Source organism: Prionailurus viverrinus, chromosome C1, assembly GCF_022837055.1.
Source record: "Prionailurus viverrinus isolate Anna chromosome C1, UM_Priviv_1.0, whole genome shotgun sequence".
Lineage (NCBI taxonomy): Eukaryota > Metazoa > Chordata > Mammalia > Carnivora > Felidae > Prionailurus > Prionailurus viverrinus.
Genome location: NC_062568.1, coordinates 39,978,123 through 39,991,126, shown reverse-complemented (window position 1 = coordinate 39,991,126; position 13,004 = coordinate 39,978,123). Strand labels below are relative to the sequence as shown.

General features: G+C 35.2%; 1 protein-coding gene and 1 non-coding gene across 11 annotated transcripts in view; one reads left to right on the top strand and one right to left on the bottom strand.

Annotated features, from left to right (window-relative positions):
• The window catches only part of PMS1 (PMS1 homolog 1, mismatch repair system component), a 99,062-nt gene that overhangs the window by 71,573 nt on the left and 14,485 nt on the right, over positions 1-13,004 (top strand). For all 10 annotated transcript variants that reach the window (XM_047870524.1, XM_047870531.1, XM_047870528.1 and 7 more), the window contains 3 exons: positions 6,627-6,749; positions 7,283-7,426; positions 7,587-8,458. In XM_047870524.1, the coding sequence (XP_047726480.1) occupies positions 6,627-6,749; positions 7,283-7,426; positions 7,587-8,458 (1,139 nt within the window). The remainder of the gene's footprint in view (positions 1-6,626; positions 6,750-7,282; positions 7,427-7,586; positions 8,459-13,004) is intronic.
• Positions 12,882-12,988, bottom strand: LOC125174139 (U6 spliceosomal RNA). Its single transcript, XR_007155270.1, has one exon. It is a non-coding gene; the product is annotated as a U6 spliceosomal RNA (small nuclear RNA).

Below are 13,004 nucleotides of genomic sequence, written 5' to 3'. Positions count from 1 at the left end.
AATTCTTTCTTTCTAGCTGATCTGTATTTTTTTTTTCTTCTGAACGTTTTTTAGGATCTTTGTGTTCAGTTTTTTAAGCATGTCTATAGATGTGTCTTTTATTACTCATTTGCTTTTTATGCTGAACACTTGGTTTGAGACTTCTTGAGTCTGAATAGTCATATATCTTTTTCAGCTCTGGGTTATATACTTCTAGCTGTCATAACTTTGATAATTTTTCTCTTTTTTTTTGAGAGACAGAGCATGAGTGGGGGAGGGGCGCAGAGAGAGAGAGAGAGAGAGAGAGAGAGAGAGAGAGAGAGAGAGAGAGAGAGACACAGAATCCGAAGCAGGCTCCAGGCTCTGAGCTCTCAGCACAGAGCCTGACACAGGGCTCAAACCACAAACTGTGAGATTGTGACCTGACCCGAAGTCAGACGCTGAACCGACTGAGCCACGCAGGCACCTCGATAATTTTTCTCTTTTAATTAAACTCCTTATTATTGATTTAGGACTTCCTCTTATTTTTCTCTTAGTATTTTTCTCAGGTTTTCATCTTTTTTCTGTAAGTTTTTGGAGATGTCTGACCCTCTTTTGCCCCTTCTGAATATTTTGAAACCTTTATGTTTAATTTCCAAGAGCATTTTTAAATTTACCACTTTTTCACAACTTCTTACTGTTTTGTGGATACAAAATCTTGAATCTTTAGAGATGCTAAGTTTTGTTTCTATTTTAAAGTTGTTTCTTAAACTATCTATGGCTTAGGAGGTCAATTTTGCTTTGCTTTTCAGGTCTTTTACCTCCAAGCCATCTTTTTGTGTGAATAAGAAATCTAATTGGGAACTCAGTGTTTGTGGCTAGACTTATTGACTATTAGGCTTTACTTGACTATTAATTAATCAAGATCCTGTTCCTGTTCCCAGACTCTGGGGGAGTCACAAATACCATCATGGGGTGGGGGCTTAGCACACTGCACTCATACTCACTGTTCTAGTTCTCAGGAAATTCATTTCATTTCTTTCCCTTCCCTGCCCCCTCCATTCCCTTTCTTCTTCTTTTTCTTTTTTTTTTCCTTTCTAGCACAAAATTAGATCAATTGTCCTTATTCAGTCTCTTTATAGAAGAGTCTATAATTATTCTTATTCAGTTTATTTACAGAAGAGTCTATAAAATAGAATCTGTTTGTTTTTGCTGCTCTGTTGACCTTAAACCTGAAGGCTGGCTGTTGTGCTGGGCAGTCGGTTTCTCTGTTCTATTCTTTCTTTTTTCATAATTTGTTGAAATCTCTTTTCTACTACTAGTTCTTCTCTTTTTCTTGCAGTATTGAGTTCTTAATTATTATCATTTTATTAGCCTTAGGTGGGAGTTTATACTCAGTAAATGTTCTCTGCCTGAAGAACAATTCAGGCCATCCTTACTGGCCAGCTATAGTACCTGGAGCATGGCCATGATCTGACATGTGTCCTGTTTTTCAGAGCTCCCTTAATAGTTGTTCAGTGGTTTCAATGTAACCTAGTGCCACCTTAGTCTGGTTATGGTGGCTGACTTGGGATAGTAAAGGTACTGTCTTAGGCTAGTAAATTCCCCTGTGTTCCTTGTGGCTTCGTGGGACTTTGTTGTTGACACAGGTAACCCAGGAAGCTTATGACAGGAGATCCAGACTCCAGGTCTTTGGTATTGTGCTCTAGAGATTCTAGCTGCCATAGTTTGGTCTGAAGACCAGCAGCATTGGCCTTACTTGTATGCTTGTTAGAAGTGAAGGATCTCTGGCCTCGTCCCAGAATACTGAATCAGGATATGCATTTTAACAAGGTTCCCAGGTGCACATTCAAGTATGAAAAACAGATTTAGACCTTGGTCAGTTATGATTTCATGTGTGATTGGAACTATCCCATTAGTTTTGCAATTGAGAATTTTTTCCCCTGATCTGTATTGAGATGTGTTGCCATATCTGTGCTTGCCCATTGTTTTTTTTAATTTTCTCTTTTTTTTAATTCTCTCTTTTTTTTTTTTTTAAAGTTTATTTATTCTTGAGAGATAGAGAGAGACAGAGCATGAGCAGGGGAGGGGCAGAGTGAGAGGAGGAGACACAGAATCAGAAGTAAGCCCCAGGCTCTGAGCTGTCAGCACAGAGTCCGACGCCGGGCTCGAACCCACGAACCGTGAGATCATGACCTGAGCCAAAGTCAGACACTTAACTGACTGAGCCCCCCAGGAGCCCCTTAATTTTCTTTTGAGATAGAATTGTGTGAAGACTGCTGGTAATCCATCTTGGATATCAAAACTTTTGCTACACCTTCATGTGATTATTCTTGCATGGAGGAATAGGGTAATTTAGAAAGCATGTGTTGCTGAATCGTTCCAGTTCCATGAGTTGTCAGAATAATAACCTTTTAAGTGTGTCTCTAGTGAGTGATCATCTAACCAAATCCCTGTTCTGTTTGTGTACTGCGTATTTAAATAGGTGCTATATTTATGTTGCCAGTAGCCACCCATCACCACTCCATGCTTCCTGGGCTTGTAAGGAGGGTTGTCCTATATCAGAGTTTCTTTGACCTCTTCTCATTCCTGCCCAAAAGCAATCTTAAGTTGCTTGTCAACTGCTAATAGTTGTCCCCCCTCACCTCACTTCTATCCCATTACATACCTTCAAGTTGTGACACTTGCCACCAAGGCCCCTTCACTGTACTGGGATGGCAAACACATTGGTCATTGGGAACCTTGGGTATAGAGAATCTTTATATATCTCTTCCTACAATGGTGAAGGTCCGTTTCTTAACTACAGCCACTCCATGTTGTACAGTCTCTTAATTATGGGTGGTGATCCCAGCTATACTGCTGCTGTGGTAGCATTTATTAGGAGTTTCCCAGTGTGGCTTTGTTGGCTTAAGGGAGTTCCTAAAGCTTTATTTTGTTTCATTTTGTTTTTTGGCATCTGTCTTCTCTGGATATTTTTTATCTCTGCATTATTCCATGCCAAGTTCTTGGTGAATTCCTCAGTGCTGTCTGATTTTTATTCCCAAATCTGTGTATTTCCAGGATTTAGAATTTATTCATTTTCCTCTTCTCTTTTAAACTTAATTATAACTGTGGGGTTCCTGGGTGGCTCAGTCGGTTGAGCATCCGACTTCGGCTCAGGTCATGATCTTGAGTCTGTGAGTTCGAGCCCCACATTGGGATCTGTGCTGACAGCTCAGAGCCTGGACCCTGCTTCGGATTCTGTGTCTCCCTTTCTCTTTGACACTCCTGCTGCTTGCGCTCTCTCTCTGTCTTTCAAAAATGAATAAGTATTTTTAAAAATAAAAAAAAAAAAGACTTGAGCTGAGATCAAAAGTTGGACGCTTTTGATACCTGGATGGTACCCCTGCTTTTTCTTCACTCTTAAAAGTATGGTACACATACTAACTTCAAAGTTCTTTTCATATTGCTGTACTGTTTCTACTTTCGTGGGAGAATGTTCTTTCATTCTCTGCTGTTTTATATGCTTTGAAATTTTAATTTGCACAGTCATCATGAATGTAAGTTTATTGTTTTTGTTATTTTGTTTTTACCCACTCGACCTTCTCCCTCCCTGTGGTTTGGCAGATACCACCAACCTCCAGGCCCCATTTTAAAACCAGGTAGTTCATGTCTTTCATCCTGCCAAGATTTTACAGACCTCTTTTCCTAGCTGACTTGGCTTAGCTTTATTTTTGATTTTGGAGTTATCCATGCTCTTTCCTATAATCCTTGCAAGCAGCTCCACAAACCGTGGTCACAGTATTTTTAAGCATTTTTGAAGGGGTGAAAGGGAGGTGTCTCAGCAGCCCATTTCATATGGAAAAACTGATTTTGATCTCTTGTATGTATTTTCTGTCCCTGTTTCCACATCAGAATTTAAATTCTAACTGGCATAAATGGTTTCTTTTTTAAATTGAGATATAGTTGACATATAACATTATATTAGTTTCAAGTGTACAACAAAATATGTATGTATTACAAAATGATCACCACAGTAAGTCTAGTTACATCCATTACTACACATAGTTACAAAATTTTTTTTTTCTGACAGCTGGTTTGTGATCCTAGAGCACATAGGGCTTTTGATTTCAGCCATCACTTTCTGTTATGGTTTGCATCCATAACATCTTTGTATTTGTCTTACTTTTAAATGGTTCAGTCTTTTGAAATTTTTGTATAAGTTGATTTTATCTATCACTGCTATATATTTGCAGTTGTGATGGGGTGGGGAGAAGGGAGTTCCTTCATGAACTTATTCCAGTGTTCTGAGCAGAAGTACTTAAATTATTACTTTAGAAATAGAACTCCCTGGTGTTCTTGAGGCTTATTGAAAGAGGAGACTACTGTTAGGACACCAGTCAGGGTTACTTGAACAGAATCAGAGTAGAGGAAAGGAGATAGGTTTGACAGATTGGATAGGTGGCAGGGCTCATTATCATGCTAAGGGAATATAGGAGAAACCACTTGTGCAGCAGGACAGCAATGGGGTGAAATATTTTATCAAGTTTTGAATGTGGTGAGATTGAGAAGATTTTTGTGACAGCTAGTTAAAAATAGAAAGCATTTGGGGGTGAAAGAAATACAGGCTGCACATCTTTATCTTAGTATCGCTGGTGTATCTATATAGATGTGAATGATATTACTTGGAGAGTAGAGACCAAGAAAAAAGGCTCTGATGATAGAACTCAGGACCATCATCATTTATAGGCGGTAAGCAAAGGGAGAGAAATCAGCAAACCAGACTAAGAGGAAGTGTTGGGGGGAAGCAGAAAGATGAAAAGAGAAGGCTGAAGCAGAGTGATGCTTCCCAAATTAAAGAATTATGGTGTCAAGATCTGCAGAGAGTCAAAAAGTTGACTGAGTGTCCATTGGAGATGTAGTAGTAGCCAGATTATAGGAGGTTGGAGATGAGGGTAAAGAGGGAGAGGTCTACAGTTGAAGAGTAATCAGGGGAGAAGTATTTATGTTTTGGTTTTCTTTTTCTTTTTTTTTTTTTTTTTTGCTTTCTAGGTTGAGGAATATTTAGGCAGAGAGTCCTGTATAGTCAAATTTTTTATTTGGTTGCACTGATTTGGTCTAACAAGTCATTCTTTTTCCATAAACTACCATGATTTTCATTTTTAGAGCACTTTAAGACTACTCTTTGATTTTACTTTTTTGTATAACTTAAATAATACTTCGTTAGTTCTTAAGGTTATCCTAAGCAAGCTCAGTATTTGGTAATAATAATAATTATTCAGTGGACAACTAAGATGGTATAAAAAGAAAACATTAGTAATATCACCAGTTTTTTCTTCATTTTATTTTTTATTCTTACCTATTTGGGGAAGGTTTTTTTGTTTTAAGTCCACAAACCCAGTAAGTCTTTCAGAGACTAAACAGGTGCTTTCTGATGCTCAGCAGGTACTTAAAGAAGGGTCTCAAGTTACCTGGAATATGATACAACCATTTATAAATGCTGTGAAGTTTTACAGTTAATTAAGTAGTATTTTGTAATGGATTATCCAGCTTTATTAATTTATTTTTTAAATTGGCACAGTTTGGCACTGTGACAGTAATGCACTTAGTGTTCTAAAATTGGTAATGCAGCTCCTTAAACACTTACTTCCAAGGGTAGGGATAGCCATAGACTTAGATGGCAGCCTACTCACTATGTTAGTGAAGAGCCTCGTGGTTTCTGCTTACCTAAAAATAGCATCTCCACTGACAGTCTCACTTTCCTAAACCTAAGCTGAAATTTTACTATTAGTGGGTTTTTTTTTAAACAGGTTAATATAAATACATCTGTTTCTAGTTGTTCCATATAAGAGACTATAGGGCTTGTATTTTAAATAACTTGACCAAGGTCCCGTAGTTAGTAGTGGAGCTGGGATTTAAATCATGTCAGTCTGGCTCTATCCTGTATTCTTAACGATTCTCTATATTATCTTTAAAGGTAAAACGTAGAAGCATTTTCCTTGCCTTCTATCTCCTCAATCTCTCCCTTTTCTCTGGTATTTTTTTTCTAGGATCCTTCATCATTTTCTGTCTCCTCTTCATACATTTGTAAAATAGAGAAAGCATAAAAATAATTGGTTTGATTGTAGATAGGTTCTCTAAACAAGAGTGGAAATAAAGTATTGCAATCAGTGTCAAAGAGTAAAAGACGGTTTTTAATTGAGAAATGAAAACTCAGATTGACTTCACAGCCCACTCAGAATAAAGATATAAACCAGTCACTTCTCTACATGAAGAGCTGGCTAAAAAGGACAAACAGCTAAAAGAAAGTCACAATATGAAGAATTTTTAAATGTTAAAAGAAATTTTTAAAAGTCTAAAGAAGATAGGGTTGAACAGAGATCAGTATTTATGCTGTATGTCTGTGACAGTAAGGCATATGCTCATTCATGAAGCTTTTATGAATGCTAATTTTTCCTTAAAATAGAGTTGTAGAAAGAAAGGCTGAGAACATCAATGTAATATATGCTTCAGTATTTCATTTAAGGTTAATGTTCAAGGCATGGTTATCAGCAAGTATATAACTCTTGAGACCATAAGATGAAAATCCATTTTGTTTTTTTATAACTCTTGTATATAGCCAGACCCCTGGAACCACAGTCATTGTTGACAATGCACATTAATTCTGTAATTATTTATTATAATTGCAGATTTATCTAAGTGGATTTCTTCCAAAGCAAGATGCAGACCACTCTTTTACAAGTCTTTCAACCCCAGAAAGGAGTTTTATCTTTATAAACAGTCGACCAATACATCAAAAAGACATATTAAAGGTAATGTATTTTAAGAAAAAAATATTGCTTGGATCAGAAATGAAAACTAGCTCTGTCATTTGTCAGCTTATTATGAGGACTACTTCTAAGGATTTGCTCTAAAATATAAGGAAAAGAAAAAGAGATACAGTAATATTTTTTAAGCATTGAGCTAGGTGTCTTACATAGGACTTCACAACAATTCTGTGATGAACTGTTATCCTCATTTATAGTGAAGAAACTGAAATGTTAGTGACTTTCTTAGCCCACTGTAGCCAGGAAGTAACAGAGTTTGGATTTGAAGCCTGGATTTTGATAACATCCATGACACTATGATCTTTTAACCATGAGGCCAGTTACATTGAATATTTGTACTTCCTAATGAATATACTTGTATTTCATGCAAGTTCAAGGGCTCTAAATGAGTATTACCATTTAGATACTGCTTTTCCTAACAAGAAGTTACATCCACTCAGTTTCTCAGCTACCTATACTTTTGGTTGTATTTAAGGATGGCAATACTATCCTTATATACATGGTATTTTTATTTCTAGCTAATCCGACATTATTACAATCTGAAGTGCCTAAAGGAATCCACTCGTTTGTATCCCATTTTCTTTCTGAAAATTGATGTTCCTACAGCTGATGTGGATGTAAATTTAACACCAGATAAAAGTCAAGTATTATTACAGAATAAGGTAATTTTGGATAATTTTTTAAAATTTATGTTATTTATAATCTTATGCAGCTCTAACCATTTTCATGTGTGAGAGTTTTTATGTATTTTTAAATATTTTAAATCTAGCTTATTTATTATTTTCATAATTTTCTGTAACATTTGTTAATTTATATTTTTAGGAATCTGTTTTAATTGCTCTTGAAAATCTGATGACGACTTGTTACGGATCACTACCTGGTACAAATGAAAATAATAAAACAGATGTTTCCTCAGCTGACATGGTTGTTAGTAATACAACAGAAACAGATGTGCTTTTTAATAAGATGGAATCATCTGGAAATAATTATCCAAATGTTGATACTTCAGCCATTCCTTTCCAAAATGATGTGCATAATGATAAATCTGGGAAAAACACTAATTATTGTTTAAGTCATCAGCTACATGTTGATGACCATTATGATGATCATTTTAATAGTGAAAATTCTAACATTGATAAGAACACTAGAAATACATTTCAGGAGATCCCAGTGAATAATTTATCATGTGAGGATGCTCAGAAGGAATGTAGTGAAACTTGTTTTGTAGATTCTGTTAAGCACACCCAATCAGAAAATGGCAATAAAAGCAATAGAGATGAGAGTGGGAAAAATAAGGAAGCAGCAGGTCCTGAGAAGTCTTTGGAAATCTGTGCAGATGACTGGAGCAAGGGAAATACACTTAAAAATTCAATGGGAGAAAATATTGAACCCGTGAAAATTTTAGTGCCTCAAGAAAGTTCACCGTGTAAATTAAGTAATAATACTTCTCCAAGCCCTGAACAAAAGAATCTCAGTGAAGGTTCCTGTAACAAAAAATCAAATGTGGTAGACAACAAATCTGGACAGCTTACAGCTTATGACTTAATTAGCAATCGAGTAATCAAGAAACCCATGTCAGCAAGTGCCCTTTTTGTTCAAGATCATCGTGCTCAGTTTCTCACAGAAAAGCTGGAGGATGCAACAGTACAAATTGAAGAACTGTGGAAGACATTGAGTGAAGAGGAAAAACTGAAGTAAGTTTCCAGAGCTTGCATGTGACCTGATGCTGAGATATTTCCATTCTATATGACTCACTGGGTAAAAAAAAAAAAAAATTAAACTTCTTATTTATGGAAAAGCAGAATGGAAAATACCTTTTGGTTTGGCTAGAGTACCAATTTTGGCATCACTTTTTTAAATTTAGAGGTTTTTAGTTTTTTGTTTTGTTTTTTGTTTTTGGTACAAGCCTTAACTACTGTCTTATTGAAATTTGAAGTTCAAGGTTTTCCATTCTTCTTAATTTAAAACTACTATTTTCTTCTGTTTCTTATTTTATGTTAAACAATCTTTCTATGACAGGATTTTCTCTTTTTAAAGCTTATGCATTAAAACAGCTATAGCAGTGGCGGTTTTAAGAAATATCTTGACCATTCCCCTTTTTAAATTGGTCTTCAAAATATGTAACACAGTATAAAAATTACAATATTTTTGCAGATTCGGTTTAGTGGAGTTAATGCTATCCCTCTTCAGTATAACTCAAGGATTCCTTCTAAAATCTTTTATTTATTCGTTGGCAACTAATAAACTGTGGTGAGGTTTTTTGGTAGGTAAATAGGTGGTTTGATCTGTCTTTGATTAAAAGAACTACATATTATGTGCCATCTTTAGATCAGATGATCTAAATAAATATCATAAAATAAAATGATGAGTGTTTATAGTTGACTGAGGGCACTTACTATAAATACAAAGTACTATGTCTTAAGTGATCTAGCCCACCAGAAAATGAAAGAGTGGAATTATACTTCCAATTATGTATTTTTATTTGGGGCATATCAATATTACATGAAACATCTGGAAAAAAATTTAAATGCAACTTACCATTTAGATTGACAAATTACGTGGATACTAGATCAGTTTTTTGTTTTGTTTTTTTACTTTTTCATTAACTTATTCAATCTTACACACCCTCAATTTAAAAGAATAATGATTAACACCAGTAGGCAAAGCCTCCATAAATTAGCTTCTCTCTTTACTTTTTATTTATTTTTTCTTTCTTTTTTGGTGGGGATGGTTGTATTTTTTCTTTTCCCAGACATACACAAAAATAGACTAAGCAGACAATGAACCCAAACCTTGTTTCACGAACCATCATCTCGTGGTCAGTTTCGTTTCATCTGTACCTCTATGCACTTCACTTTTCCTTTTTACCATTATTATTCTGAAGCACATCCTAGGATAGTATCATATATTTCATAAACATTTTAGCATGTATAATAAGATACTCTTATTTTAAATATAGCCCTACTACACTCATAATAATTTTTAAAACAAGAATTGCTTAATATCCCCAAATATTCAGTGTTTGGATTTCTGATTACTTCATAAATATCAAATTTTTAAGTTTGTTTATTTAAATCAGGCTGCAAATAAGGTTCACACATTGTGATTGTCTTTAGTTTTATCTAAGTGATACAGGCATTTTAAAGATCAGTGCATTTAACTTTAGTACAGCAGGCCCACAAAAGTTGAATTGCATTGACCAGCAGAGAGATGATGAATTGAGTATTATCTGAGAATAGGGAAAAAAGGCATAGATGCTTCCCTTTCCTGGAAGGTAGTGACAGTATAACAGCTTAGAATAGCCATTCCCTTACAACCCAACAGCAGGTATTGTTCCTGTTGACTTTTGGGGAGTGTGTGTCAGCATTGTTTCTTTTTGTAGGCCTCAAGGTAGAAGATTATGGTTAATAGAACTCATCTAAAAATATGTTTATCATCAGACAGTATTCTGGAATCCAGAATCTTCTCTGTCTTACTGCCATCAGGTAGACAAAAGAGGCAGTGTTGGTCAAGAGCAGACCTCTGGAACTACACCAGTGTTTTAATTTGAGTTTCTTTCTCTGCTGACTTTTTCTAAAAATGTGTGGGCAGTATCTCTTGGGTTGTTGGAAGGATTAAATAAGATTTTGTGTGTTATAAGAAAAATGGCACATAGTAAATAATTGTTCATGATCTTACTCAGTTTTTAACCTGTGAACAGAAAACTTGTTACTGACATTATTTTTCACTTGCTTAATCAAGATTAATTTGGAGGCCAGAAATAGAAGAAAATACAGGTATTTTGGAATCAGAGAGCTACAGTGTGTCACAAAATGTTGTGTTAGAATCTTCCAGGGCCAGGGGTTTTGGGACCATGAGGGCTGTGTCCAAAATTATGATTAGTGAGAAAGTAGAGCAAAAATGAGATCACACTCAGCAATCACAGTAACTACCACTTTTTTGTAGTATTTACTTTGGAATTCTTTCCGTGATCCTAAATTCTGTAAGAAGTGCTAAGGGATATCAGAGTAGACTCCTCTTCTATGGATAAGAGACTTCTATGGACTTTCCATCTATCCTCCCTTCATTTTTTGTCCTATTCCTTCTGTTTCTTTCCCTTCTTCTTCTCTTCCTCCTTTCCCTTCCCTTCTTTTTCTTATTGTTTCTTTCCCTTACTTCTTCCTTCTCTTCCTCCTTTCCCTTCCTTTTCCCTTCTCCTTTTCTTCTTCCTCCTTCCCTCCTTTCCTTCCTGTCTTCAGTTAGAGTATTTATTAAAGACATGGTGCATACAAGGACCTATGTACTCTAGCTAATCATTTCAGATACAGTGATAAATAAAATATACATGATGCAGTATAGTGAGGAAGACACAAACAGTAATCATAGAAGACAATGAGTTTTAAAATAAACACAAGGAGTTATGAAAATACTTAGCAGTTGGGCTTAATGTCATCTATGAGACAGGAAATGAATGATTCCCTGAATAGAAATTAATCAGAAAGGTGTAGGGAATTTTCTAGATAAAATGGTACATAAGGCTCAGAAGCTAGAAGGAAAATAGTGTTATTGAGGAAATAAAAGATGCCACTTTGACAAGAACAGAATATGAGAGAGTATAGTAAAGTAAGTGGAGGGAAGGCAGGCCAGATTATGGAAGGTTCTGTAAGCCATAACACAGAGTTTGAATAAGGTCTAGGATCAGGGTTTTTCTGCTGAGAGCGTAGGACAGACTTTGGAGTAGGGGTACTTCGTTTTTTAGTTCTTCTTTTTTGGATATATTTTCCTTTGCTTTCTTTTCCTTTCCTTTCTTCTCCTTTCATTTCTAGATATGGATTAGAAACCATATTTAGACCATGTGCCCTGTCACCAGGGTTTCAGTCAATTGATGTTAATTTGAACTTTTCATTTGTAGTAGCTATGAACATATTTTTACCTAAAATAAAAAATAATAATATTTAGTTGGAGTATTGAAAATGATATACATAATTACAGGTAACCTGTAGTTACAAAAACATTTGAATTGATTACTGGTCAAATCAGAATTAATATTTTCCATTCAGGTTACTGAATCCCTTAATGACATTAAGTCAAAGGTAGCAGCTGTTTTAGGAACTAATTAAATTGACTTCTTGAGTAAGTCACAAGATTAGTACCATATGTGAAAATTTGCACATTATAATTAATTACAAATGGTGACCTTCATCTTGAACTCATTTTTCACTGTAAGGGAAAAATCTTGAATTCAAATATCCAAGAGCTAAAAATACTTATTTTTATAGTACCTATTGAAAATAAACTGTCAAAAATTGTGTGTATTGTATAGCTAATCCAGAACTTCAGATTCTAAGTAGAAGTAGGAAAAAATTAGGTACAAAATTTTATGAGTATAGCCTGGTAAGTAACCAGAGATAATTTTTTTTTAATCTAGTTTACAGCGAAACAAGGTCTTTCTTAACTTCCTATCCAGCTAACATTCCTGCATTTAACAAACATGTACTGAGTACAAACTACACAATATGTTGTAGTCTCTTATCTCTTAGTCTCACCTTTAACATTTAATATAGTTCTCCCAAGAATATCATTACTTGCTAACACATATCTAAATTTCTTCTTTAAAATGTTTCATGTATATTACCTACAATAGAACTTAGCCAGTTTCTTAAGAGTTACTTAAGATTAGAAATAATGTTAATTCTCCAGTCTCAAATTTAAAACTGCATTTAAAATTTTTTTAGTAAAGTTGCTTAAATAATTACCAACCTGTAGTCAGTCATGTTCCCCCATTCATTATAAGATGTATTTCTTGATAGAAAATGATAGCAAACATTTGTAATCCTTTATTGTGGTGCCAAGCATTACTCTGTAAGTACTCGACACATTGTAACTCATTTTATTGCTCACATCAAAACTGTAAAGTAGATGTAGGTTAATTATATATTACAGGCAATTATCCTGAGGCACAGAAAAATTAAATAATTTGCGTAGGTTTACAGAGCTACCAAGTGGCAGAACCAGACCAGAGAGTCTGTCTCCAGGGTCTGTGCTCTTGACTATTACACTTTGCTGGACACCAAAGTTCAGTTCCGGTCTGGGTGTGCATTAGAATCACCCATGGAGCCTTTTTTTTTTTTTTTTTTTTTAAATATGGAACGCTTCACGAATATGCGTGTCATCCTTGCGCAGGGGCCATGCTAATCTTCTCTGTATTGTTCCAATTTTAGTATATGTGCTGCTGAAGCGAGCACCCATGGAGCCTTTTAA